The sequence below is a fragment of the Symphodus melops genome, assembly GCF_947650265.1.
Source record: "Symphodus melops genome assembly, chromosome: 7".
In the NCBI taxonomy this organism is placed as follows: Eukaryota; Metazoa; Chordata; class Actinopteri; order Labriformes; family Labridae; genus Symphodus; species Symphodus melops.
Window position 1 is genome coordinate 22189835 of NC_136697.1, and position 27404 is coordinate 22217238.

At 39.2% G+C, this 27404-nt stretch overlaps 2 protein-coding genes across 2 annotated transcripts; both read right to left on the minus strand.

The window, feature by feature from the left end:
• Positions 1-1631: 1631 nt before the first annotated feature.
• mppe1 (metallophosphoesterase 1) lies at positions 1632-11874 on the minus strand. Its single transcript, XM_079347890.1, has 9 exons — positions 11298-11874; positions 11086-11194; positions 9369-9472; positions 7302-7382; positions 5966-6074; positions 5496-5576; positions 3740-3862; positions 3325-3465; positions 1632-2688 (listed from the first exon to the last, which is right to left on the minus strand). The coding sequence occupies exons 1-9, from the start codon at positions 11549-11551 to the stop codon at positions 2503-2505; spliced, it is 1188 nt and encodes a 395-aa protein (XP_079204016.1). The 5' UTR covers positions 11552-11874; the 3' UTR covers positions 1632-2502.
• Positions 11875-16977: 5103 nt separating this feature from the next.
• LOC306826524 (cathepsin Z) lies at positions 16978-21497 on the minus strand. Its single transcript, XM_079347888.1, has 6 exons — positions 21296-21497; positions 20378-20541; positions 19937-20116; positions 18574-18724; positions 17331-17496; positions 16978-17122 (listed from the first exon to the last, which is right to left on the minus strand). The coding sequence occupies exons 1-6, from the start codon at positions 21418-21420 to the stop codon at positions 17009-17011; spliced, it is 900 nt and encodes a 299-aa protein (XP_079204014.1). The 5' UTR covers positions 21421-21497; the 3' UTR covers positions 16978-17008.
• Between the last annotated feature and the right edge of the window lie 5907 nt (positions 21498-27404).

Below are 27404 nucleotides of genomic sequence, written 5' to 3' on the forward strand. Positions count from 1 at the left end.
CGGAGACTGCATTGAGCTGTCTTTAAAGTTCAAATAGAGATGGGTGTTTCAAATCCAGTTCTAATGGTAAAATCCTCTTCAGCCTTTGCAAAGATATCAAAGATAAGTTTAAAGTGGTGCAAAATATTTTACCTTCAAATTTAAGGAGTGTCAGTTCCAAAAAATATAACGAGTAAGCTTTGAACATTTCCATAAAATGACATAGCTGAGAACATAAAACACCTATTAGGAGTAGGACAAATGTTGAGATCTTCTTTCTGATTCACCTGATACAGTTATCACATGCGCAGTGATAAATAGGCATGTTTTAATTTTAAACATAATTCCAAGACAGCTTGACTGATGAATGTTCAGTGTGACACGAATGAGAGTAACGTTCACAGACGTGAGTTAACCAAAAACAACAGAAGCTGGCAGCAGAGTGAAAGAAGAGTCAAAAAGCGGAAACATTTTGGACTGGGGCAAAAAAAAAGTTAAAGAGGTGAAACTAACACCTAACCAAATGACAAAAAAATAAATACAGGAATCCCATTTAGGGGCCAGATAACATTATTCGGTTATTAACCAGTTATCCTGATGCATCCTTTTATGTTTGTCTTGTAGTTAAGCCTCATAATCAGTATCTTTTCATATCGTGTTTCCCACCCCTTCATAATATGATCTCATACATGTCAAATGAAGAGAACATCAGCTCTGAAACAGAGATCAGAGGTACTGAAGCAGCTGAATTAAACAAAGCAATGATCAAAAGTATCATTGACACCTTTGCTTTTACTGTGACATGTCAAAGAGTCATAATGACAGAAAGAAAAACATCATGATAATATAATCTCTGCTTGTTTGGATATTTACATCCCTCACAGCTTAAATGGCCACCGGATGAAGATGATCCCTGGAGTCATTTTAACACAGTAGAGACTTAACTGATAGAGACATTAAATCACAAAAAAAGCAAGAAAGATGAGCGTAAGGTTTCTGGAATTTCTGTAAAGACGTTTGTGTTTTGTATTTTTCAGGAAATTACTGACAACTCCTGATTTAGAGACAAGAAAAAGAAGGTGGAAGTACTGACAGATGTGTTGCTGATGTGAGATTTTTGGGGGGTTTTTTAAGCTCCTGTTGGCCATATTTTTCTGGATATCAAACAGGCTGAAATACTACAGAAGCATTAAAAGGAAGATCAAAAGCAAAACACACTATGATCAGGGAAAATCGATTATCTCTATATGGTATTTTTTTAAACTTTAAATGATCCTGCACAGTAGGTGTCAAATGAGAAAATTGAGCACATTACTGAAAACAGCCTTTTCTATATTTTACTAGAATTACAGTGAGCGATCTGTTTGACCGAACAGAAAACACATTTACATGTAAGTGATAAAAGGAACCATTTTTTCCTTTTATCACTAACACAACACAACACACAAGTCAACACAATCTAAAAGTTCCTCATGAGATATTTAAGATTCTAGAAAGTTAGGATAATGTGTAACTTATTTTTCTTCCTCTTCACATGAGACAGTTGTACCAGAGAGACGGCTTCAAAAAACTGTTTCTTCTTAAACTTTCTTTTTATTTGACATAATTTTTCATTTGCAAACACTTATTTGTGTTCAAATCACATTCATGTATTTCATAACCACACAACGCTGTGCCAATTTATGCCACCACTTTCAGGGTTTTGTTTTTTTTTAAAGTCTGGCAGAGACTCTAAACATCCCATGACATTTACTATTTCATCCATAAAGTGATAGAGTGATTTTACTGAGTCTTTGTGCACATCGACCTCTAGTTGACACCACAACTCGCTAAAAACAGAATTTAAGATTCCCATGTCATATTTACAGTTCATCATAAACGTTTTGGCAAAAACCCTCACAAACATTTGGCACATAAAGTCAGCAATAAATATACTAAGATATGCATCATAAAAACAACAAGAAACCTGGATGGCTCAGACAACAGAAAATGAGTGTTCACATCAGATCACGATAAACTTGAGCGTGAAGAGACAGAAACCAACATCTGACTTTGCACTTTCTTAAATCAGACGAGGGACAGGTACTATTTACACGTGTTTCTGGTTTGATCCGGCTCATTCAATGTCACTAGAAACAGGAAAGTTTTATAAAATAAGTGACGATTTACTTTTCTAAAGTTTCACCCGTTTGGCACTCCAATAGCAAACAAACACCAGGGATAATTTTCAACAACAATATGGCACACTTCTCCCTGATCCAAGGCTATGATCACATAATTATCCACAATTTCAGCGGGAAATAAACTTTGAGTTCTTTAAAAACATCTCGAATATAAACTCCAGTCCATCAGAGTGGCTTTAAACATTTAGACGAACAAATCCAGGTTCAGGAAACAGATTTTGGACCCGTTCAGAGGTGGAGGACACAACGGTACATTTTGCAAATCCTCACATCAAGTATTTATCAAACTCTCGTTGTAATGGCTCAGTCCTGGAGCGAGGTGCACTCTGGATAATGTAGTTCACAGGGACTTGTGTTTGCCCAGCAGGCAGAGGCTGAGGCACTGCAGCAGGCCTTTCATCCACATACAGTGAGCGAGGAAGAGCAGCAGCATGCAGGCGCCGGCCGAGCAGTAAACCCCGATGACCGTGCTCTCTTCAGGCAGGAAACACTTGGACAGAGAGTAGCTGCTGGATGACACCGATGCCTGGGACGGGGAGAGTCAAGGGGTTAAAATCAGGTAAAAGTCTGTGTTCCATGCAAGCTGCTAAGATTGAGTGCAATGGGCTCCCTGAGCCACTAGAGGGCCTCCAAAAGTTAGAAATGCTCACTTGTATGTCTTCTTCCCTGTATGTTTAATCTTAACTTAATTATTTCGTGATAGCTTGGCAGCACTGCAGCATTTACTTTATTTTCATCTAACAATGAGATCTTTTTCTTAATTCAAAAAACAATTTTCTCTCATTGCATGCAAATAAGGTCTCTTTTTTGTGTTTCTTTCAATAACATGTTTATCTTGGCCTCTCAAGTGGAAGTGGCTTATTATAAGTGTAATGGGATCGTTTTCACTAGAAATCAGACAAATTCACTAGGTAGGATTTGATGTCTGCAGTGTCCTTTTCAAATTTACATGCAGCACGCCACTGGAAGAAAAAAAAAAAGTAAACATGAAAACCATTGACAGGAAGTGAACTCATGCGAGGATGTTACTGAGATAAGAAGAAGAGAAAAAAGTTGTAATGATGGCTGAGTGTGTGAACCTGTCAGTTGTTACTTTCATATCCAGATACATTAAACCTGGATAACATAGACAGGACTCTCTGGTGGAGGTTGTGTCACGCACCAGGATGAAGCTAGGGTTGTTTCTGTTCCTCCAGCTGAAGGATGGCACGCTGATTTCTGGGTACTTGTTGTCATGGAGAACCTCACATCCGCTGTGGGTGTGTCCACTCAGTATGAGGCGGGGCTTAAACCACTGCAGCAGCTGAGAGAGAGAGAGAGGGGGGGGGGGGGGGGAGAGAGAGAACCCACATCAGCCTCAGAGATGGACCGGTTGCTGCTCACTTACATCATCAGTTTTCATCCTCATCATCATCATCCTCGTCATGATCTGCAGTTTCCACACAGGACTGACTTTGACAGCAGACGACTGGACTGTATTTTAACCGGATTAAACCGCTTCAGAAGCTCCGAGAGGGGGTAAAAAAAAAAAAAAAACAGTAGAGGCAGTGTGATGAGACTGCAGAGTGCTCACTCACCCTCTGTGAGGCCTCCTTAGACAACACGTCATACTTCTCTCTGAACAGCAGGTGTCGCTCTTCAGGAGGCGCAGCATCCTGACCTGAGCAGCTGGCGTCGCTCACTCTGTACAGAGGATAGTGCTGCAGGACGAAAAAAATAAACCACACACACAATAATCACCAATTAATGCTTTCATTTTGTAGATGTGTTTGAGTACTGGCAGGAGTTGTGTGCTGCAATGCCAACTGATGCGCTAAAGATAGGCTGCAAAGACTGAATCACACACACTCATGGATTAGCACTCAATTAAATTAATTAAGTAACACGTTTGTTTTATGAATGAAGTCAGATGGACAGTGTTAAGAATGATAGATGAATAATTGTTTTTGTCATTTATCAAGGCTGTTTTCTGATTCAAGCCTCTGAGATGTGAGCAATTTCTGCTTCTTTCATTAAATATCTAATATACTTGCCTGGGAAGCTGAATAATTGATACAATGACATTGTTTGGGCTTTGTATGATGATACACAATGCCCAAACAACAGAAGATTTTTAGCAAGCAACATCAAAGAAATGTTTGTGGGAGCGCGCAGATTGATTTAAAAAGATTCATCAGTTAATTAAAATTGAGCAACAATCACAGCTGTCAGTGAAACTGCTGAGTTGTTCATTTAAAACAAACTGAAACCAGCACAGACGCTTGAAAAGTCACCAACCTTTTCCGTAACCCCCTTCTGGTGTTTCTCTCTTTTTTTCCTGGTGATTACAGAAATCCTCTTATTCCACTCTGTCTGAGAGTCTCACATGGATTCTGTGTCGGCTCGCTCCCTGCTCTTCATTTCAACTGCGGTTTTTATGAAAAGTCATTTCGGGGTTTCTATCGCTCAGTTTGAGTATTTTGGTTGGTTACATATCAAGGTCGATGATCCAGACTGAGGCGACGCATGCCAACAAAGTATCGAAAGAAAGCAGCGAAGAAAATGCTCTTAATGTGTGCTCTCGTGTAGAAGTAACAGTGAAAGGACAGAAGATTTGCTCACTGATGAGCGCTGAATAAAAGGCGCTTGATTCACAGTAATGTAAAGAACAGAACGCTGCAACCAACCTGGTGTCTGTGTTTTACTACTTTTACATTTGAATGTGGAAAATAAATCCACAGAGTGATGAAAAAAAATGTTAAAATACTTAAATAATATACACAATCCCAGCTAGCTGTTTAGACCTTTAGACATTTTTTCAGATTATGCTAAAACTGAAACTTGGCAGGACTTTTCTTCACCTCTGAAGCTTTTAACAGTGGGGTATGAATACATGTTTTGGCTTGTTTAAACCTTTATTGGGAGGATAGGAGAGTAAAGAGAGATAGGAAATATTGGGAGAAGAGAGTAAAAGATGACATGTAGTAAATGTCGAGGGTTGGACTCAGACTTTGGACTTTACTGTAACCTCTGTGGACAACACGTCCTATAGCACTCATCTGTCTTTGTGATCTCCAAAGAGGAAAAACTGAGGCTTAACACAAAATAAATTTAGAGCTAAAGAGTTCGATTTTGGATGGTAGCTATCTCATTCAATCTTCGACTGCACTGTTAAATGCATTTTGCAACAAGAACACTTCAGTACCAGTTCAGACCCGTACAGCTGAAGTGTATCCAAATGCATCTTTAACTTGAACTGACTGTTCCAGCATCAGTTCTTTCTGTGCGTTGAAATGTTTGAGTGAGTGGACGTGTGCCAGCTTTCCACAGACACACAGTGTATCTGTAGTTTACCTGCAGCATGATGGGGGGCGTTGGAGGATAGAGCTGCGAGCCCTCACAGCTGTCCATCACTGCGCTGCCCGTCTGCGAGTTCTGCAGAAAAAAAGGAAAAAGAAGACAACATAAAGAATTCATCAGCTGCCGTGTCCGACAGCTCACAGTGTGTCCTCCAACATCAGCCAACATTTTTTATTTCATATCTCTCCAATCCTTCTGTTTCAAGAAGTCTTTTGCAGGAAGGAAGAGAAGCAGACAGCTCAAACTTTTAATGTGCCTCACAAACAGTGATGTAAAAAAAAGGACACAAACACCTGCTCTAGATGAGACTGGCTGGGTTTAAGAATCATTTTCTCCTTCTTGTTAATCACTAAGCTCCAGTCTTTTCTACTTTGTGATGGTCAACAGCAGAGTGTTTGAAGTGCTGCAGACTGTTTGAACATGTGTGAAATATGCTTCCGACTTCCAGGAAATGTTGGTCCCACCTGAAGGGAACAGTTGAGTTCTCTTGAGAGTTTGATCAGCTCCTTCTCCACAGACTGGCAGATAGGACATCCGTCACCGTGCAGGGCCACACTGTTCACCAGCAGGAAACTGTGGGAGATGGGAGAGAGTCTCAGTCACACTGGTGTTAAGATCTGCAGAGAGGCTGCAGAGGTCCACCACATGAGGAGACCTGGACATACATAAGAGAGCACCTTGATGCTGGTCTCGTATGCTAGTACAGTATATCTGCACAGCTGAGGAAAAGCCTCTTTAAAAAAATAAGCATATATTTTGGGAGCCACAGCGTTGCAAGTCTTTGTTCACATTATAACCAGTATTTTTAAATTGGCTGCCAACTTTCCGATCACAGCTATGAGTAGTCAGGTTTTATTTTTTCACAGAGACGAAGCACGACTGTGAAGTAGGATTCAAGAAAACTACACGGCTACATCACTTAACTACAAACCTTTTTATCTTAAGAAATATTTAAATAATCACACAAACTTTTTATCCATATATCTTAACATTGCAGCTGCAGGAAGAAAGGATAAAACTGAAAACATTTGTATCATTTTCATCTTCTTATAATATCAATACATTTTCGTTTTAATGTTTACATTGAAATCCTCTTTTTCTGTTTATGTAGAGTAAATTGGGAAATTTCATTTTCACCGTTGTGATTTATTAAAGTAATTTCCCTGATCACTGTGCCGTAATAAATCAAATCATCCATCAGTGCACTTCAGGTGTGAACTGCAAACCAGCACTCAGGCTTTCCTTTCATCACGTCTGTGATTTTACAAACCTCAACGCTACACTTTCTTCCACTTTGTAGGAAGTACCATTACTGTTTGAGTTCAGGTTTAACTGTTTATATTCTAGTATCATATCGTGCCATCTGAACTGTGTCAGATTTGAAGAGTCTGACTTGAAAGGCGTCTGATCAAACGGTGATTCTTCAATCTGAATTGATTGAAAATGTTTTAAAGTGGTAAATATGCATTTGAAATTAGACATTTCATACTTAACTTGTAGTTTTCCATCAAACTTAAAGGACTTTTGCAGTTGACTGTTGTTGTGGATGTACTCTAATGTTACAGTTTATATTATAAATGCACAGGGTGTAAAAAAAAAAACGTTTGTCATTCCTTGACCTTTCGCAGATATTCTAGATCTCGAGAGAAGTTTCCTGTCTGTCGTCTGGTATGAAAAGCCATTTTCTAGCACATATTGACTCAGAGGGATTAAACCTGTGACCTTCCAGCCGGCTGAGTCACATCCCTGCAGCTGTGTCACAGGTCATCCTCTGTGTTTCATGCTCCTGCACACACTCACTTCACTCCCTTTTTGGTGACGATCCGGGTGGAGGAGGCGTTGAAGACCTTCTCGAAGCGCTGCAGCTTGAACCAGTCCATCCTGCAGAGAGACACAACGTGCTCGTCAGACGGAAACACAAAACCTGCTGCTCAGCCTGTCACGTCTGTCTGTCTGTCACACACTGTTACATAAGAGCTGCGAGCCATCTTACTTCTACACCAGTCCAATAAATAAACCCAGACACGAGCAGCGGCTGAGTGTCGGCATAATCCTGCATTTCTGAATCACAGACGTGAAGTACTAAACTGGAGAAGGATTTCATGCATCTCGCTGTATTTGCTTTCACTACTTCTTGCCCCAAAGAAATCCACAAGAAAAGTTTTCAACAAAAAGAGGATGCACAATAAATGCAACATCTCTGCAATGAATGAAATCCAATTTAACAAAGCTTCAAAATTCCCCATGAAGTTGGATCAAGACCTCATTAAAAACTGAACATGCGATGCTTTTAAAAGGCTATTGTTTGTCAGAGTGCTTTATGTTGTGTAACTTTTGTTTGCAGATTTGCCTCTGACTAGATTTTGGCATAAAAAAAGACTACAATATTCAGCTGAAACTGACAGCGCTGCATGTCCATCTGTCCTTCAGGTGGTCAACAAAGGTTCCTGTGCTCTTTGCTTGCCACATTTCGGAGGTAGAAATTTGGCATGGAGATCTCCAATTCTGCACGTGTGAAGGTGTGTATATATGTAAGGTGGGTGTGTTCGTGCCAATTGACAAAACTGGGAGAGGCTCCTCGCAGAAAAAATGCAAAACTTCCAGACTCACAGATTTTTGTTTGTGTGACAGTTGGTCATGAGGTGAAAGACAGCGGATAGCTGTTCATGCCAAAAGTGGAAGAGGAATTGTGGCGATACACACACACACACACACACACCACATCCCTTTTCATGACTCATGAACCGGTTTTGTGAAGATTTTTGGAGAAATCACTGAACTCATCTAACTTCCTTGTTTTTGGCTGAGTTAGATTCAGGCTCTATAATTCATCCGTTCTTCCCGTCATGTTTGTGTGGTAGTGTGAATGCATACTGACTGCACAGCACACTGACTGCACCCTTTAGTGAATCTGCTTTGGTTATCTAATCGTTGAATGTAAACTCGTCTCAAGGTCACAGGTACAGAGAAATCTGTGTTTAATACATCCAACCCCAGAGTCACTTAACACTGCAGTAATGTTGAGCCTCTAAATCAGACCTCTTGTGTTACATGAACGCAAGCTAGACTTGAGAACTTTCAGTTTACACTTCACCCTCTGTCTAATTTTTACACCGTAAGACATTTCTCCATCATCTTGCACATATTTTCTTTCTTTAAATATCTTGTTCTACTACAGTTCCTTGACAGTAGGACTGCTGCTACTTCTGTGTTCATTGTTTTTTCACCGAGACAAAGTCACTGTTTGTGTCAATATTCCTGGCAATAAACACATTCTAATTCGAATGTCTTTGAAATGTTGAGACATTAAAAAAACAAAAACAAAAAAAAACACCTACGTAAAAACACTTCCTGTCTTTCCCGTGGTGGATAAAAAAAATCTGCTGACTGAAGGTATAAATCTCTCAAACTGGGTCAACAATAAAAAGGTTGTTTTTTTTAAATAAGCTCATAAAACAGATGTTGTAAGCGGGAGTCGCTTCAAATCAATCAGAGTGAAACAACTTTCATCTCTTTTACCCGCCAAACATTTCAAGAAATACTAAATTGATAATACATTTCTAGTTAAATCTCCCCCATATGGCTCATAATTAAATGTTTTCCAGAGGTCACGCAGCACGGTCCCTTTCAGCTTGTTTGCTTTTTGCTGCAATAGTTGTAGCATTTATTGACCTTTGTCCTCTTTCAGATGTCTGTTATCAGATATTTCTTAAACTGTAGGCGTACATAACAAATAAAAGTCCTATTTCTCAGAGAGACTGTCAGCAGAGTCATTCCCTCCTTTCATGATTACCTGATCAGCTGAAACCAAACGTTAAACAAACAGAACAATCACACAATAAGTCTTTAAAGCATGCATGTCCTTACTCATAATGAAAACCGATGTCGTGGTTTCCAACCAGTACGACCAGTTCTGTGTCAGTGGTGTGTCTGAACATCCTGTGAAAGCGGCGCACGTCATCCTCCCAGTGCTGCAGAGAGAGAACACAAACACAGCTGAGGCAGGTTTCTGTACAGGCTTCTAATAATTACAAAACTCCCACAGGAGCGCTCATGATCCCAGTTAATGGGATCTCAGAGGGTCACCCAGCAACCCCCATGGGTGGCTGAGCTGAGCAGCTTTGACTCAGAGTCCAGATTCAATGTTGCACCTGCAGGACTGAAGCAGCTCACAGGAGACCTTTGATTACATCACAGTTGTGGGTTTACGTGATGTTTTTCATCCTGACGCGTCTGCAAATGACTCCCTGATGCTGATTTTAATTAGCACCCAAACAATTAGTTGATCGACTCAAGATTAGAGTACAGTAATCTTAATGATTGATTATTCTTTATAGTCATTTATCAGGGGCAAAACAGCAAACATTTCCCCATTTTATGCTCAAAGTTATGAAGATGAATCATTTTTTATACAGATTATTAACGAGACAAGCAAAGCAATTTGAAGACGTCTTTTGGATGCTATTTTCTGGCATGTATAGAACAGACAGCTGATCAAAAGGGAAAATAGTTTGTTTACATAAACCTGCGTATACTTTTATTTCATTCTGCATGAATTCTTCTCATGGGATCCTGAAAAAAGTGAAATAACCTCTATTTTTCATCGCAAATTGAAGTCTTTGTCAAGCAAAACATATCTGCCACATATCTGCACTTTCAAAATCTACAACATAAGGATTACTTGCTTTTTGTGTGTTTTATTTAATCTTCAAATAAATAATTTGGGGGTTTGGACATGTTTTCGAAGAAAAAAGTGACATTTTTTCTTTACATAGGCTGTGAACTCATGATTAATTGATTTATCAAGAACGTATCTGGTGGAGGATGAAAACATTTTTCATAATTTCCGACAAAGCAAGTATAAATCAAAATGTCATTTTGGATTTTAAGAAGTTTAAAATGACCTAAAACTGGTTATCCGAAAGAAAGAAAAAATCAATACACCAATCTGTAACTAGAAAGAATAGTGTGTTGTTGCTGACCTACTTCCAGTATGTCTCTGTGTGTATATTCCAGGATTTGAGTCCCTCAATAAACCCACAGAATACAAATTACAGAAGAGATGCCAACAGAGTGTTAAAATGTAGAAGGAAGCTGATGGGGGAATGAAGTAGATTAGTGGAGATTTTACAGTCTGTGAGCTCTGTTTCTTTTTTTAATGAGGGCTTTTTCTTCCATGAGGCACACTTGCTCAACACTTCCTCTTTCTTAAATCTGAGTTGACTTATCCCACTTGACATCCTGCAATAGATGTGTGAGGATTCCCGGGGGATTTTTTTTTTTTTTTTGTCTATCTAAAGCATGATGGATGTACTGTAGCATGGATGGCTGAGAGCAGATGCAGGCTGCTACTTCTACTGTTGTTAATGTTGGAGGTGTTGCAACCTCCCGGGCTTGGATGGTACAACAAAACGATGATGTTGTTGATGACAACAGAGGTCTACATCCACATACACTGTCCGCTCACAAGCATCATCAACAACCACCACCACCACCACCATCATCATCATCATCATCATCATCATCATCCTAAGCAGTGTGGGTTTTCAGACAATGAGGAGAAATAAAGGGAGATCTGTGTTACCTTCTGTGAGCTCCACTTGCCTTCGTCGAAGATATCCCCGAGAATAAACACTATTTCAGGCCTGAGCAGCCACAAAGCGGTTTGGAAAGCCCTCTCCATCTGCCATTCCCTTTGGAGACAACAAGCGTTAGCCTGGGTTGTTTTTGTTTACAAATCACTGAACACAGAGAGACAATAATGGAGAGGTAAACAAGGAGGAGGAATGATATTACCTCCTCAGCTTGTCAAACCAATGTCCCCCCACGGCTCCCAGGAGGTGGGTGTCTGACAGCACCATCGCACGGACCGATGTGTCCGCTGACCGGCCGTCGATGCCCTCTCCGCCGGCCCGCGCATGGCTGGTCTCCGGCCAGGCGCACTTGAGGATGGTGGGGAAGTAAATGAGATACTCGCAGAAGAAAAAAGCGCCACCGACCACCACAATCAACAGCACCGCCACCATCCATCGGACGCTAAACCTCGGCATTTCTTTGTTATTCGGCGGCTGGGATGCCCTGAACTAGCGCACTGACGGTGATGGAGCGGTCCATGAGGCATCTTCTTTCCCTCCTGCAGACCCGCGACTGTTCAGGTCTCCAGCCGTGTGATGCTCATGGCAAGTTCCTCTGAGGCTGCGCCAGGAAGGAAAAAAAAAAACAACTAAAATACTCCCTGACTTCTCCAGGTGATTTAAAATACCAGATGAAAAGTTCTTTAAAAAATCGTCCCCTGCATAGAGACAGTGGACAAAGCAGCAGCAGCCTGCCGCTGTTTATCAATCACTGCTCCGCTCAGCTCAGCTCGGATCTAAAGCTCATCGTCAAGCTGAGAGTTTGAGGAGCGCGTGCTTCCAAAATAAAACAATGACCTGTCTACTATGTCTGAGAATCACATCCATCTGCTGCCTTTGTGAAGCTTCTTTTTTTTGGTGACTTTTAAATAAATGAATAGACGAGAAGGACTTGCTGATGCCTAATTTCAGTGCACATAGGTCTTTACAGGTCTTTACATACATTTGTACAATTCCGACTATTTAATTTGTCAATATTTTATTTAACAAATGGATGTCGGCTATACGCTTATGATCACTCACAAAGATGAAACTCAAGATTTTTTTTTCTCCATCTTTGTGTGGATTTAGCATCAATATATTTAGCTTAGCTATTATTTTTTTATCTACACACAAGTTTCCATTTGCACAAAAATTCATTCAGCACACATCTGTAGCAGATCTCATCTTATATAGCCTATGTGAGAGATTATTTTAGTATTAATTTTGTTCTAAAGTTTTTGCAGTAGGTTGCCTAACTAGCCTTCTTTGATGTTAAAAATACAGTTGTGTGTTTTTTTTAAGGAAATAATACGCCTACTTGGAATTACTGACATTGGTATGACAGATTTTATTTTATCATTAGGCTACTAATTTTTTTTAAATTATTATTCGCTGGATATCAATTTATTTCCCCAAGCCTGTCAAATGTAACTTTATTTAAAAGCTTAATCTACTTCCTGTATTTTTCATGCCAACACATGCTAACTTAACCGCATGTTTTTGTCTGCGCTCGTGCGTGTGTGCGCGTGGGCGAGGAGAAGTGGAGGGGAAGGCTGTCAGGAGAAAGAAAATCCTATTTTTAACCGGTTAAACTAAATATATTTAAACCTCGATTTCCTTGATAAAACTATTGACAGATCCTTGTCTGATCAGTGATCAGTGAAAACCTGACATCCTTCCACACAAACAGGCAAATACCAAGGGATGGAAAAGAGCCAAGGACTATAGGACAAATGAGATTAAGTGATTGAGAGCAGAAATCTAATCACCAGAAGACGTCTTTTGTGTTTGTGCTCTGTATGTTCTATCTGTACGAGCTCTGAAACCAGAGACAGAGGAATTTAATTGACAGGAGAGTATTTCATAAACTGCTCTAATGGCCCCAGAGTGCTTTCAGTTACCTGCTAAACCAGTTGGTTTGCAAGTCTGCTCACACATGCGTGTTTCACTCAAACATGCACAGGACAAGAGGAATGTCCTGTTTCCACCCTGACCTTATGACAGCAGTTCAAGCAGAAGAGCCAGTACAAGATCTGTTTTGTGTGCAGAAATGGGGAAGCTGCACAAGTGAAAAGTGGAGCAGTGCCACTGAAGCAGCACAGAGGGAAAGTGACGCATGGCAGTTTGATTAAAGGGGAAACACATCTCAAATTTCAGGATTTGTTTGGGATCATGAATGAGCATTTTTGTCCTCCAAGAAACCAGAAGGGGGGACACCCAAAGCTCTGCTCCCCTCCAGATGTGCAGTCTGGCTTTGGTCCACACACAACAGTCTGAGTGGGACGCAAATACACAAAAAAAGAAACACACATATACGAATTTATAAATCCCAGAGTGGACATGCTGGTTTTCACTGTGTTATTAAGAGACATGATTCTCACACACACACACACACACACACACACACACACACACACACATGCACAAACAGGACCTTTGGACATGCATTAATGGAGAGATGCCAGCATGTGGCTGCTACACACAGCTACACAGGGAGCACACCAGAGTGGTTGGGGGTTCTGTGCTTTAGGACTTAGATCAAAGTCTGGAGTGGGGGCCTTTACTTACCTTAGTCCTTCTCTCTGTAACAATCTCCCTGCTGACCTGAGGTCAACCACAAATGTCTCTAATTTTAACTAAACTAAACTCTATTCTTCCAAGAATATGAATGGTTACTTTTTGTTGTGTGTGTGTTTATTCATTACTTGTGTGGTTATTGGTGTTTGCTTTGTGGTGTGTGTGACCCTATTGATTTGATTTCTGTATCTTATTCATGAGCGTGGAAACCATTTTCTTTGTTCGATTGTGTTTCTGACCTCGAGTAAAGCACATTGAGCTTATCTGTGAATGATGCAAAAACTCTTGATAAACAAAATTGCTTTTGCTATTTTATTATATTTGTCAATATCCTTCTTCTACACTGTTAAATCAGCAAAAGTATTTGGCAGCTCATGTCAAATGAAATGCCTAAGGAGGCGTTTTGAATAACATATTTAAACCCTTTGAAAAGGCATTACTGGATTTAAAACCCTGAAAGTGTATAACAAAGGTGCCCTGTGTGACTCCCCGTCCTTTAGTCCCAGGGAGAAAGCACTGAGAGATTCACTACAACGTCAACGAACCCAATTTGTAATTTGCAGCTCCAACCGAGAATCACAATTCAAAACTCTTTCATAATCCAAATCCTGCTTTCAGTCACTGTCAGGGTCTTAGCCTCTAGGTCAAGTCCTCGGCAGGTTTCCTGGGAAACTTTGTGGGAGCTTAAATTGAAAGTTAAAAATTTCCTTTTTTTTTGTTTTGAAGTCAGTATCTCCTTATGAGAGTTGGAAAGACTTTAAAATGTCATTTTTGACCTTCAAGTTGGGAAATTGATAAAAATGTTTTAGGCCAAAAAGCGGTGATTTTTCCACACATGATTTTATGCAACGGTTTACTAACTTTATACTGAAGGACACATCCTTAGAAAAATCCAAACTCTTAAATAATACAGTTAAAAGCCACTGATAAAGGCAACGCCTGCACATTAACACCCATGTACATTAATACCAAAGAATAGGAGTACAGAGACAAGAAGTAAACATTGAGTCCAGATGTATGCACTGTAAAGGTTGTAGTTGATAGCTTATTGTCTACTGAACATACAGTAATTGTTTGCTAAACTTAAGTAAGGCTTTAGACATTTAAGAGCGTGTATTTTGGACTACAAATTGTTTTCTATGCAGATGAAAATGTTTTATAAGCTTATAAATTGGATGTGTCTTTTGAAAGATTTTAAAGGTAATGTGATGAGTTTTTAGCTGCCTATGAAACAGACTTTACTTTATATTTATATGATGCGTCTATGTGACCAACAAAAACAAACATTGCCCATTTCCGTTAGTTATTTTTATTTCTTCTATGAGCTGCTGTGTAGGATGAACTTTGTTTGATTTTTTTCCACAGGTGTGACTACGACTGTTTAATAAAAGCAAGAGGCGTTTTTCTGTAAAATATAAAACAAAGAGCGCTGCTTACACATGTGCAGGACAAGACCAGGGACAGATAAGATGTATCTCTTTTAACACAGGGGAACAAAACCAACTCAGACCTAAAGTGGAGCCTAAAGATTGAGTTATACTGTGTATTTATTCATGTTTACTTATGACATATTATCCTTAGCTGGTTGAACGGTAGAAATAATTATTTTACAAGTGAATCGATGAAGAAAATGCATTAAGTCATTGTGAAGATAATTGAATGAGTCCATTAAAGCTGCATTAAGTAGTCTCTCTAACATGTGGGATGTAAAGATGCCAGTATGTTTCTCAGCGTCCTTGATGGTCCTTGTTTTTAAAATCTGAAGGAAAACTGTGATTCAGGCAATCATTAACTTAACAAATGAAACACAGAGAAAGGAAGTGATTTCCATTTGAGTAGGTTTTGAATTTTGAGACAAAAGGACACCTCGCCTGAGTTAGCAGAGGTGATTTTACCGCAGTACAGTATGTAATCGTTCTCCCTTATTCTGTGTTGAATTAGTCCAACCCCCTCCCCCCCATTACAAGCTGTTTGAGGAGATTTTATACAGCGTGTCAGAGAGAAAAATGAAGTGTGAGTCTCTCTTTTCCCCAGTCCTGCCAAAGCTGTCTACACACAGGTGAACTTAAAGTGAGTGACTCAGCTTGCCTGTCGTTTAAAGGAATAAATAGTCGTCTTAGAAATGTGTGATAATGGCTCTAAAGTGAAGAGGCTGCAGTTTTAGCAGACTGAGGAATTATTCTGAGCTGAGAATTAAACTCAGGAACAGACATCCATCCAGACATAGCTGTTTCTGAGTTTAATTAACTAGCTAACACTAGTTATCTTAGCTATCTACAAAGTTAGCTTTGTATCTTCTGTTTCTGTGTTAGGATATTTATAAAACTTCAGTAGGCTACTGATGGATGGAGATTTGTTAGGACATCCCTGAAATGTTTTAAATTTTCCAACATAACATACAACTGTGTCACAAAGGTTTAACTTTATGTTTTCAATTCCTACTAATCGACTCCTACCTGGGATTAATTAAGTATTTTTGTTTCTGATGTGCTAAACCTGTACTTTGGTTGCTTTATAACCTTTACTTTAATGGAACAGATCCACATTTTGGGAAATGAACTGATTTGCTGACTTTTACAGATCAATAAAGCTCTCATTTCTGTATGCTAAATATACACAGTAGCTAAAGCCAGAAGCTAGTTAAAGACTAAAGACTGGAAACTACCAGTTAGCCTTGCTCTGTCTAAACATGCAAAAATATACCTTTCCTCAGCCAACAAATAAAGTCATAATCTCAAGTTTATTTTGCCAACTTATCACTTTGACCAGTTGCAGCTCCAGGAGTTCACTATTAGCATATCTCTTGTGGTGTTAATGTGGAACATATTACAAGTGATTGTTAGTGACCACTGTTTTCATTCTCCGCAAATCTGGCATACGCAAATCATGGTACATGAAAGTGAACCCCAAGTTGTATTACTGAAGAGTTTCTCTTACTGAGAGGCTCTTAAAAGTCATGGAAATACAAATAAACTTCTTTGTATTGTAGATATGTGACACTGACAAAAAAGCCCAAGTTCTTCATTTGATTGTCTTAAGACATTTTATATTTAAATATGTATATTTCACTGTCTTGGATATGCACCAAGACATAAAAAAATACAATATTGTATATACATGTTTGCATATTCATTTTTGATTAGCTGATCATATATAAAGCTCTAGAAAACAGCCAATTGTTTTTTTACTTTTATGTTCAAACAACAAATCAACAGTACAAATTTAAACTTTCATTTGATTATCCGAAAATTCTAAATTATTCATAGTAAACTTCAATGACAACATTTCAGTTGTTCAATTAGTTTATTTTGGCATCTATGTCACAATGGGGTCTCCATATGCACAGTTATTCTCAATACCCAGGTTGAACCAGTTTCCTTTTCCTCCTTTATACGCACTGGTCACTATTCTTGCCCAGCCATGCTCTCCCTGAAAAACAAAAAGATAAAACATTGTTTATTCTGTGTGCCAAAGATAGTTTAGTAGTAATGGCTACTTAGAAAAAATGTCTGTTCTTCCATTTATCCTTATGTAGTGTTTATGTTGTGTTTATTTTGGCTACAGAGCTGATAGATGTCAGACTTGGGACAGGCTGTACAGTTGGGTGTGGCACACACAGGCAGAAAGACAGACCCACCCAAAACTCTCCCCAGGAGTTCCTGACGACCCAGTACTCGATCCCGTTCTCGGTCACACCCCATCCAGCCACAGACACGATGTGATTTGGCAGAGACAGCGGGTGAAACTGTCTGAATATCCCTCCAGAGTATTTCTCAAGACCAGCTGTGGCCATCAGAGCACAACTGAAAGACAGAGCGAGAGATGAGATGAGATTAGATCTCATGTTTCTTTCAGCTGTGAAGTTATGGCCAAAGATGTGTAATTGTAACTTGAACATCTCATCCAGTGTGTGAGCTCTGAGCGCCAAGTTTCACATGTGGTTTCTGCTCTGAATCTGCAGTCAGCAGTCACAACGATAGCTCTGCTCTATTGGATCCATAAATAAATCAACAGCAAATAGCTAGCTTTATTTCCAATCCAAAAATGTGTACTCTTTGTTGTTCTCGGGATTTGTTCACGACAGCGTAACAATGTTATTTCTTCTTCTCTGTGGGAAGGTAATCTTTTTAATCTGGCATGTTGAACAAGATTGTGTTTTTAAGAAGTTTAATAAACCTACAATAAACTTTATGCTCAGAAAAGGAAGGTCAAAAACAGCAGTTATAGGCCATCTGCAACCTCACTGTAATGCACAAAGCAAAGTAACCCCGACTGGCCCCTTGTAGATTGTCCATATGATGTGAGGTGAGCTGCTCTTTAGTTGATACCGTGGATAAATCTAAGTTTCATTGATAAAAAGGCCAAATCTCTTTAAATGTCATGACCGCAGCATCTGTTTTACTACTTCATCTTCTGCAAGCGTGAGAAACAACAACTTTCTCAAAAGACCACTGAGCTAAGTTTTCATTTTGAAGAGTTCGATCCAACACATCTGCAAGTTTTAGAAAAGCAAGTGTATACTTTATTGAACTCATTAAAAAGACAAAAAAAAAAACTCTCGAAGCCAAAACTTTTGTAAAAGAATTACCCATAATGTAGACATGTAGATCAGTATGATATGAGGTTTTCATTCTCAGTCTTTATATTTAAATAATTTTACGAGTTTTACGACTTATTTGACTGAAATGAAATTGCACTGAGTGATTTCAAGTTTCTCAAATGTTTTAAAATGATGAAATATGTATATGAACTAATAAAGACTTCCCCGTGATGAAGAGCTGCTGGGGGAAAGTGGAGGTTAAGGCTGAATATTTAACGTCACATGAAGGGCGTAGGGGGATGGATGATCAGAAATGACTACGGAGGATGACTAACTCTACCTGATTGGCCCGTTGGTGTAAAGCTCAGCCTTCATCTTGTCTCTTCCAGAAACTTCTCCATAGTCGCCCACTTTCCACACGGTGTAGTTCTGAACGATAGCACATGACTTAAAGAAGGAGCACGTGCCACACTGGTTAAACTGCTCACACTCTGAAACAAACACAGAGGACTGTTAATGAGGATAAACTGCTGATCATTGTTAGTTTGCTAAATTATCCCACGGACACACAAGCCAGTGCTTTATCACTTTAACAGGGATCCATGTACAGTCTATGTCTATGTCTACAGGCTCCATAAAAGTGAAGCCAAAACATTTGGTGCTCCCCCGACTGACAGGCTGTAATATGGATCATAAGATCCGCCTTCTCCATGTAAAGAGCTGGATTATGGGTCAAAGTAGAAAATCTCAATACACATTAAATAAACGTTTAACAGCAAACAGCTGGGCTGTGTGCATCGAATTAGCAGACAAAAGAAGGAATGGTGAGAGGCGGCATAACTAACATTTAGACTACAGTCATTAAACTTTCAATCGTCTTGAATTTATGATTCAAACAGACACAACAATCTGTTCTGCTTAGTATAGGGAAGGATTTCAAAACCACTGTTGTGGAATTTTTTCCAATACCAAAGAGTGAAAATAAAGAGTGAGAAGATCTATTCAAAAAAGAACCCCAAGATCGATCTGGTCTCAGTGAACATTTATTCGATGGCAAGATAAGCATTCGAAGACCCCTCTCTCACACGGTGAGGAGAGAAAGAGGCCCAGAGAAAAGGCAAACATGAAAACTTATACATTTCCATCACACTACACAGAGCACTTCCCCATCACGCCACATAGAGCCACTGCCCACCTGGCAGGGCACAATCTATCCCCTAGTGTGAGAAAAGAGACTACATGACTATTTACCATCTCCCAAGGCTGAGAAGGAGATGGAGTCTAGTGAGAAAGAGCCTGGGTGACTCTTCCCACATGTTCAAATGGTGAGAAACAGAATAAAGGGAACGAAATGATGGAAAACAAAACACCCGATAGGCTGTGCATGTAGTATTCGAAGACATTTCAGATACATTTTATATGACAGATTCTATGATACCTTCGTACAAAGCATATCGTACACATGGAGCAAAATTTTCCATAACACCACCTTAGAGCAACTCTGAGACCAGCTCACGTTAACAAGGCAATCTGTCACCCCCTTTTTGGCTTCAATTTTGTACAGTGTCAGGAGGTGGAGATGTGGCATCCATCTTCATACGCAGTCATTGATCAAGCCCAAACCATACAAATCTGACCATATAGGTCAAATCTAAAAAGCAAAATATATTCATAATAAATAAAAAAAAAGAGAAAACTTTTACTTTGGTTTTTGGCCTGGTAGTTGTTACAGGTTTCATCAGGAATGCCTGTGTGGTGTGCGTAGGCGTAGACTCCCAGGTGATCTCCTCCGTAACAAGAGCCTGCCTTCCCACAGTCTATGACGTTCTGGACTGACAGGTAAGCAGACGGCCACACTCCTCCACGCTTGATATTAATACGATCTTCAGAAAAGAATCACAAAAATAAATCATTTGGATGCTGAAATGCTAAACCCTTTCACTCTTGATGTTACGCAAAGGATCCAGCTAACACTACACACTGTATCTGCCACATATAATGTTGGAAGGTAATATGTTTACTAAGAATACAATTATAACAAGCTTACTTTATATTACACTTTTAAAACCTCTTAAAGAACATGTATAACACCGAGTCCTGTTTCTATCCTGTTCGCTCCCTCTCTCCATCTGTTTCATGGTTACCAGCTAGTGCACTGGTGGATCCCATGGCCCAGCAAGACCCGCAGTACTGGGGGATGTGCTGGTTCCGAGTGACGCTCACATAGTTCTTTCCCTGGATGTTCCTCCAGTCCCAGGACGGAGGAAGGTCCGACACCTTCACATACTCGTGTGGGCGCGGTTGTGTCCTGAAATTATGGACAAAAAAAATACAAAAATGCATGGGCTTTTTAAAAAAAAAACACAATTTCCATCAGCAATGTCTACAAGATGTCTAAATTGTGCATTGATGTCGCTCTGATATTAAAATGTATTGAATCACCAAGCTCAAAACGCAATAACTTAAAGCAGCCTACACTGAAGTAAACTTTACGCAAATACTGGTTAGCATCAGGAGTAATTGTATTGACTTTTGACTATTATATCAGATATTTTAAGATAAACAATTACCCTGTAAACTGTTTTAAGGAGACGTAACAAAAAGGGTGTGATACCACTCCTAGCGTTTTAAGGTTTTTCCTGAAGATCTTCTAAAAGGTAAATACATAATGCTATTTGATGTACACAGTAATTACATATGTGCTGCACATGAATGTGTTTTAACACGTTTATTGCATTACACGTCAAACCAACAGCTGATCATACGATCCTTGTATGTTAAGTGAGCAAGGCCTGTCATTAGACAAGTTAATCTAATTTATTAACTTTATTTTATACATTTTATTGATGCAAAATTACAATACATTATTGACCATAGTCTATGAGATATTAAAACAAATATATACTTTCAAGCATGCTTCATAACAACACAGAAAATAGTTAAATTAAAAAAAACATCCAGACACTGCTTTAACTACAGTTCATTCAAAGGTAAACAACAACAACCCCAAACAATCAACTGCGCCACTGACAGGTACAATTGAACACTTTCCGGTCACTTACCTGACAGAATGTGGCCTGTTGTCTCTGATCGGCTTGTAACAAGGCTCGGATAAAAGCTCTGAAGAGCTAATGTGCAAAGAAAATGAAACTAAAGAAGTAAACAGTAGGACGCATAAAGGCGCCATCTTGGTTCCTCTTTCTGAATTTGTGTGACACGCGCGAAGAGCGCCTCCCTCCGGCGCCTGTTACCATGACAACTAAAAATGAAGACGGCGCACTGACTGAAACTGTTACACGACAAGTGATGTCACATCACATCCAATAATAATCTTTTCAAAGTCCCCAAGATTTTTTCATGACAATTTGTTTAACAAAATATGAAGTCTGTAAACAAAAGTTTGGCGTTGTTTGCTCTCTCTCATTTTCTCGATTTATTCATTGGTTTATTTTTACAGATGCATTCTGCAAGCTTGTCAGAGCCACTTCAATTTAAAAAAAAAAAAAAAAAAAAAAGATTTGTCCCCGGGGGGCACACAGTTCAGCAAATGAACGACAGTGCAGCTACTCTAAAATTGTAACCAAAAGTGTCAACAAAAGAATAAAGTGTCAAGATGTAAGTACAAAGTTAAAATACAAAATTACAAAGTTAGATACAAAAGAAGGTTTAAGTGTACAGCGATCGGACTAAAGATGTGAACAGACATATATGCATGTAAACAGACATATATGATGTAAACACATATGCAGTAGTGAACAAATGTAAACAGAATTACATGTAAACAGATGTACAACAAATTTAGTACTCAATAAAGCATTTTCAGTATCTATAACTCCAATGCATTATTTCATTTTTTGCATAAATAAAGTATGAGTCTGCAAAATACACTGAGCATAAGAAAAACAAGATTAATATTTATTGGTTTATCCTCTTCACTTCTTTTACTTACATGTATTTTTAAAGGGGAACATTTTTTTCAATTCATAGGACCTAAAGGCTAGCCTATACACCAACACGTTACATCTTTACACCAATTACCATAACTGATAGACTTAAATTTCTTCCTTTCACTCCAAACATCACATTTAAAACCACTTTATTGCTAAACTTAGCGATACATTTCTTAAATCTAAAATGGGAACTTAAGTTAATATTAGAAAAGGGTTGGTTATGCACATCATATGTGAAATATAAATACAGAGAGGAAAAGAAGATATCATGCACAATTACTCCAATGACAAAAAAGGTTTTAATTTAATTTCAGTGTTTTGAATGATGGTCTTATTTAGGTGATACATTTTGAAAAAAAAGGACCCCCATTTCAACAATTATCCCCTGAAGAAGACGTGGACAAAACATTGTTATCAAATAAAAAGTTTTTGTGGTATTTGAGAAGGTAATTAGGCACACCTTCCTTCCTCCTAAATTCATTTTAACCATTTCTAATATTTAATGTTACACTTACTATCGCTGATTCATGTCTTCTAAATTAAAAAATCTCTACAAGTTTTGCAGGGTCAGCAAGAAACTTTTACACAACACACTTAGGTCCCAGTTAAAATCAAATTACTTTAATGCAGGACCTACTAATGATCAGTCTATGGAAGATGTGCAGGATTATTACTTAACAAGATTATGACATCACAGGATGTGGCTCAACTTCAATGTAGGTCTGTGTTTGCGAAGGGGAAGCACTCGTTGGTGCTTTTAATGATTAAAACTGCAATGAGATTAGACCCCTATACAGGAGCATTACATCAATCAATCATCAGTTGTTACTTTTTGTGTGATCCATCTTCAGATTGTGGTCTTTTCCCATTGATGCAGCTGCTGCTGAGTATCTCGTGTGCTTTCAAAGCTGCTCAGCAGTAATGTCCATGTGTTAATGTCAGTGTGCAGCCTGAAATGTCAAAGGGCTTTAAAAACAAGCCAAAGAGTAAATATGTTTTCAGACGACTATTTTAAGAGATTTCAATGATAACTTTATCAGGAGCTGGCACACAGGCCTCACACAGCCTTTAAGAAACAATATCCACGTATGTACAAGTGAAATATTACAAAGTGAATTTACTCAAGTTTATAGTAGGCACAGCACATTATTCTTTGTTTCAGTATATTATATATGACACTTAACAAATATTCTTCTACATTGCAGAGTTGAACAAATTATGAGCTATTTTCTCCTTAATTTATTTGCTGAAACTTAACGAGTGAAATCAGGAATAAATACGAAACCAATTTACGCGTCATAAAGTAGTTAGAGCTTAGTCTACATTGATAAAAATATGACTTTAAAAATGCAGTGACAGTGCCGAATCAATTGAGTGATGATTAAGTAATGATACATGTGGAGCGCATCATTTTCAAGACAAATGCTTTAATAGACATTCATTTGCAGGTGTTTTCACAATAACTGTATTAGTACAAAAAAATAAAACCAGAACGTGACCAACAGATCTTTAATCCTGCAACTGTCTTTTTTATTTTATTCTGTATATACAGCATCTGTCTCAAGGCAGTGATGCCACATTATTTGTATGTACACTCAACAAAAATATAAACGCAACACTTTTGTTTTTGCTCCCATTTGTCATGAGATGGACTCAAAGATCTAAAATTCATTCCAGATACACAATATTACCATTTCTCTCAAACATTGTTCATAAATCTGTCTAAATGTGTGATAGTGAGCACTTTTGCTTTGCTGAGACAATCCATCCCACCTCACAGGTGTGCCACATCAAGATGCTCATCAGACACCATGATTAGTGCATAGGTGTACCTTAGACTGTCCACAATAAAAGGCCACCCTGAAATGTGCAGTTTTTGCTTTATTGAGGGTCTGGGGACTCAGAACCAGTCAGTATCTGGTGTGACCACCATTTGCCTCATGCAGTGCAACACATCTTCTTCGCATAGAGTTTATCAGATTGTCAATTGTGGCCTGTGGAATGTTGGTCCACTCCTCTTCAATGGCTGTGCGAAGTTGCTGGATATTAGTGGGAACTGGTACGCGCTGTCGTATACGCCGGTCAAGCACATCCCAAACATGCTCAATGGGTGACATGTCCGGTGAGTATGCTGGCCATGCAAGAACTGGGACATTTTCAGCTTCCAAGAATTGTGTACAGATCCTTGCAACATGGGGCCGTGCATTATCTTGCTGAAACATGAGGTGATGTTCATGGATGTATGGCACAACAATGGGCCTCAGGATCTCATCACGGTATCTCTGTGCATTCAAAATGCCATCAATAAAATGCACCTGTGTTCTTCGTCCATAACAGATGCCTGCCCATACCATAACCCCACCACCACCATGGGCCACTCGATCCACAACATTGACATCAGCAAAGCGCTCACCCACACGACGCCACACACGCTGTCTGCCATCTGCCCTGAACAATGTAAACCGAGATTCATCCGTGAAGAGAACACCTCTCCAACGTGCCAGACGCCATCGAATGTGAGCATTTGCCCACTCAAGTCTGTTACGGCGACGATCTGGAGTCAGGTTAAGACCCCGATGAGGACGACGAGCATGCAGTTGAGCTTCCCTGAGACGGTTTCTGACAGTTTGTGCAGAAATTCTTTGGTTATGCAAACCAATTGTTTCAGCAGCTGTCTGAGTAGCTGGTCTCAGACGATCTTGGAGGTGAACCTGCTGGATGTGGAGGTCCTGGGCTGGTGTGGTTACACGTGGTCTGCGGTTGTGAGGCCGGTTGGATGTACTGCCATATTCTCTGAAACGCCTTTGGAGACGGCTTATGGTGGAGAAATGAACATTCAATGCCCGAGCAACAGATCTGGTTGACATTCCTGCTGTCAGCATGCCAATTGCACGCTCCCTCAATGCTTGCGCCATCTGTGGCATTTTGCTGTGAGACAAAACTGCACATTTCAGAGTGGCCTTTTATTGTGGACAGTCTAAGGTACACCTATGCACTAATCATGGTGTCTGATGAGCATCTTGATGTGGCACACCTGTGAGGTGGGATGGATTGTCTCAGCAAAGCAAAAGTGCTCACTATCACACATTTAGACAGATTTATGAACAATGTTTGAGAGAAATGGTAATATTGTGTATCTGGAATGAATTTTAGATCTTTGAGTCCATCTCATGACAAATGGGAGCAAAAACAAAAGTGTTGCGTTTATATTTTTGTTGAGTGTATAAACATACTTGCTGATTTTGCTAAAAACAAACAAACAAACAAACAACATATTGAGAGAGTTAAAGATCATTTAAAAGAATTTAGATAATTGCTGGACTTTTCTCTCTCTGGCACCATAAACATGTAAACAACAATCCATCACAGAGCAAACCCTGAATAATGACTGAACCTCAGAGAATGATGATGTATGTGACAGTGAGGCAGGGAGGTCGAGTGTTCCCAGAAGGAGCCACTAACCTTGAATAACTCATTAGACTGCATTTAAAGCATCTAAAATCTTACACAAACAAACCCTACCCATCAAAAACTGAGTAAACAGCTAAATGTCTCTGGCCTTAAAACCTAATCTCTGAAATAAAACTCTACTTTGTTGCTTTACACCAAAAAAAAAAGTGGCAATATTATGAAAGAAGATTTGCAGACAGAGCACTACTGGATGGATAAAACAGATTAGTAAAGAGTATTGTACAGTTATCATGCATTACATTAGAAAGACAAATGGTCCTATTAAAGATGTTTGAGAACATGTGGAGTCCTTTCATGAAATAAGGATGTAGACTTAATGGATGATCAGATTTCTGTGGTCAGTATTTTGCAAGTATTACAATCATAGTCTAATTTTTTTAGAGATGGAGTGCTGGTAGCCTCGTGCTTAATGCACTCCTCATATATAGAGGCTGTGGTCCTCCAAGTGGGCAGTCTGGGTTCAGAGCCGACCTGTGGTTCCTTTCCCCCACCTCATTCCCCACTCTCTCGCTCTCCCTGATTTCTGACTCTATCCACTTTCCTATGTGGGACCAAGAAACCCCGAAATAAACATTAAAAAAATGTTGAGATTACCAGTCTTTTATTACAGGAGAAGTATAACTTTGTTTATTCTGTGTATTTAGGCTTTGTTTTTGTTTATATTTTTTCTTCAGTTTTTTTTCTGGCAAGCAAGATTTCTTTTGTTTTGATAAATATTAAATGTAAAAAGTTTGGGAGTGAAACTCTAGTACCCAAATGTTGCAATCAATAAAAGATGTTTTGCAAGTTAGGCGGTGTGCAGGAATTTCCTTGGACATTGACGAAGAGTAGGAGTGATTTTGTAGTTTAATCTAAATTTAAAAAATGGAAGAAAAATCTATACTTTATCCCAGACAATGTCCCTCCTCATCAAATCATTTTGTCTGTGTTTTCTCTGAGAGCAGACACCGCCTACTCCTCTTAAGAAGTCCATTGTGTAATGAAACACAGAGGCTGTTGTCTGCTGCAGAACCAGAGGAATGAAGTCCAGATGACCGTTGACCTCTTAGGTCATTGTTGCAGAAAAGCTTTTTGCTTTGAGACTTCTTCAGGAACACAAAGGGCCTTTTATAATACACAGCATTACAGCATAAGACTGCTCTTCAATATAAGTGCTGCAAAGCCTTTGGGGATATGAAGATACAGCCAACTCAAACCTAATACAAGACATCTGTCCACATATTGGTATCCTGGATATGCACATTAACATGGACATCTTCCTGCCTGCAGATGTTGATGGGGTAAAAGCTAATGTTGATGCATAAACATACATTCAATCATCAATGAAGGAATGCTATTACCCTTCTTCAATTTGCATAATAAATTCGCTTCTCAAGCTCTTCTCTTACATCCAAGCAAGACAACTATGCAGTTAAGTAATTTGTGCTTATTCCATTTGTCTTACTTTTCTATACTACTCATGTACTGTAGGGATTACTCAGGGCTGGGAATGAATGTCTTCAATTGTGAAGCTGTTTTTTTTTGTTTTTTTAAAGAGATGGCAATGGCATTCTGTTCATACTGAAGAGATCTTGATATCTTGTCCCACCAAGATGTCTGTAGTCATTACACTTTGAACAAGCATGCATGGTTCCTACAGGATGAATCGCACAGACTTTGGATCAGATCCCCTGCAGGTTACATTTTTACGGTGGTGTGAGCAGGTAGCTGAAGTGCAGCAAATTTTAATTATATTAGTCCAATACAGTGA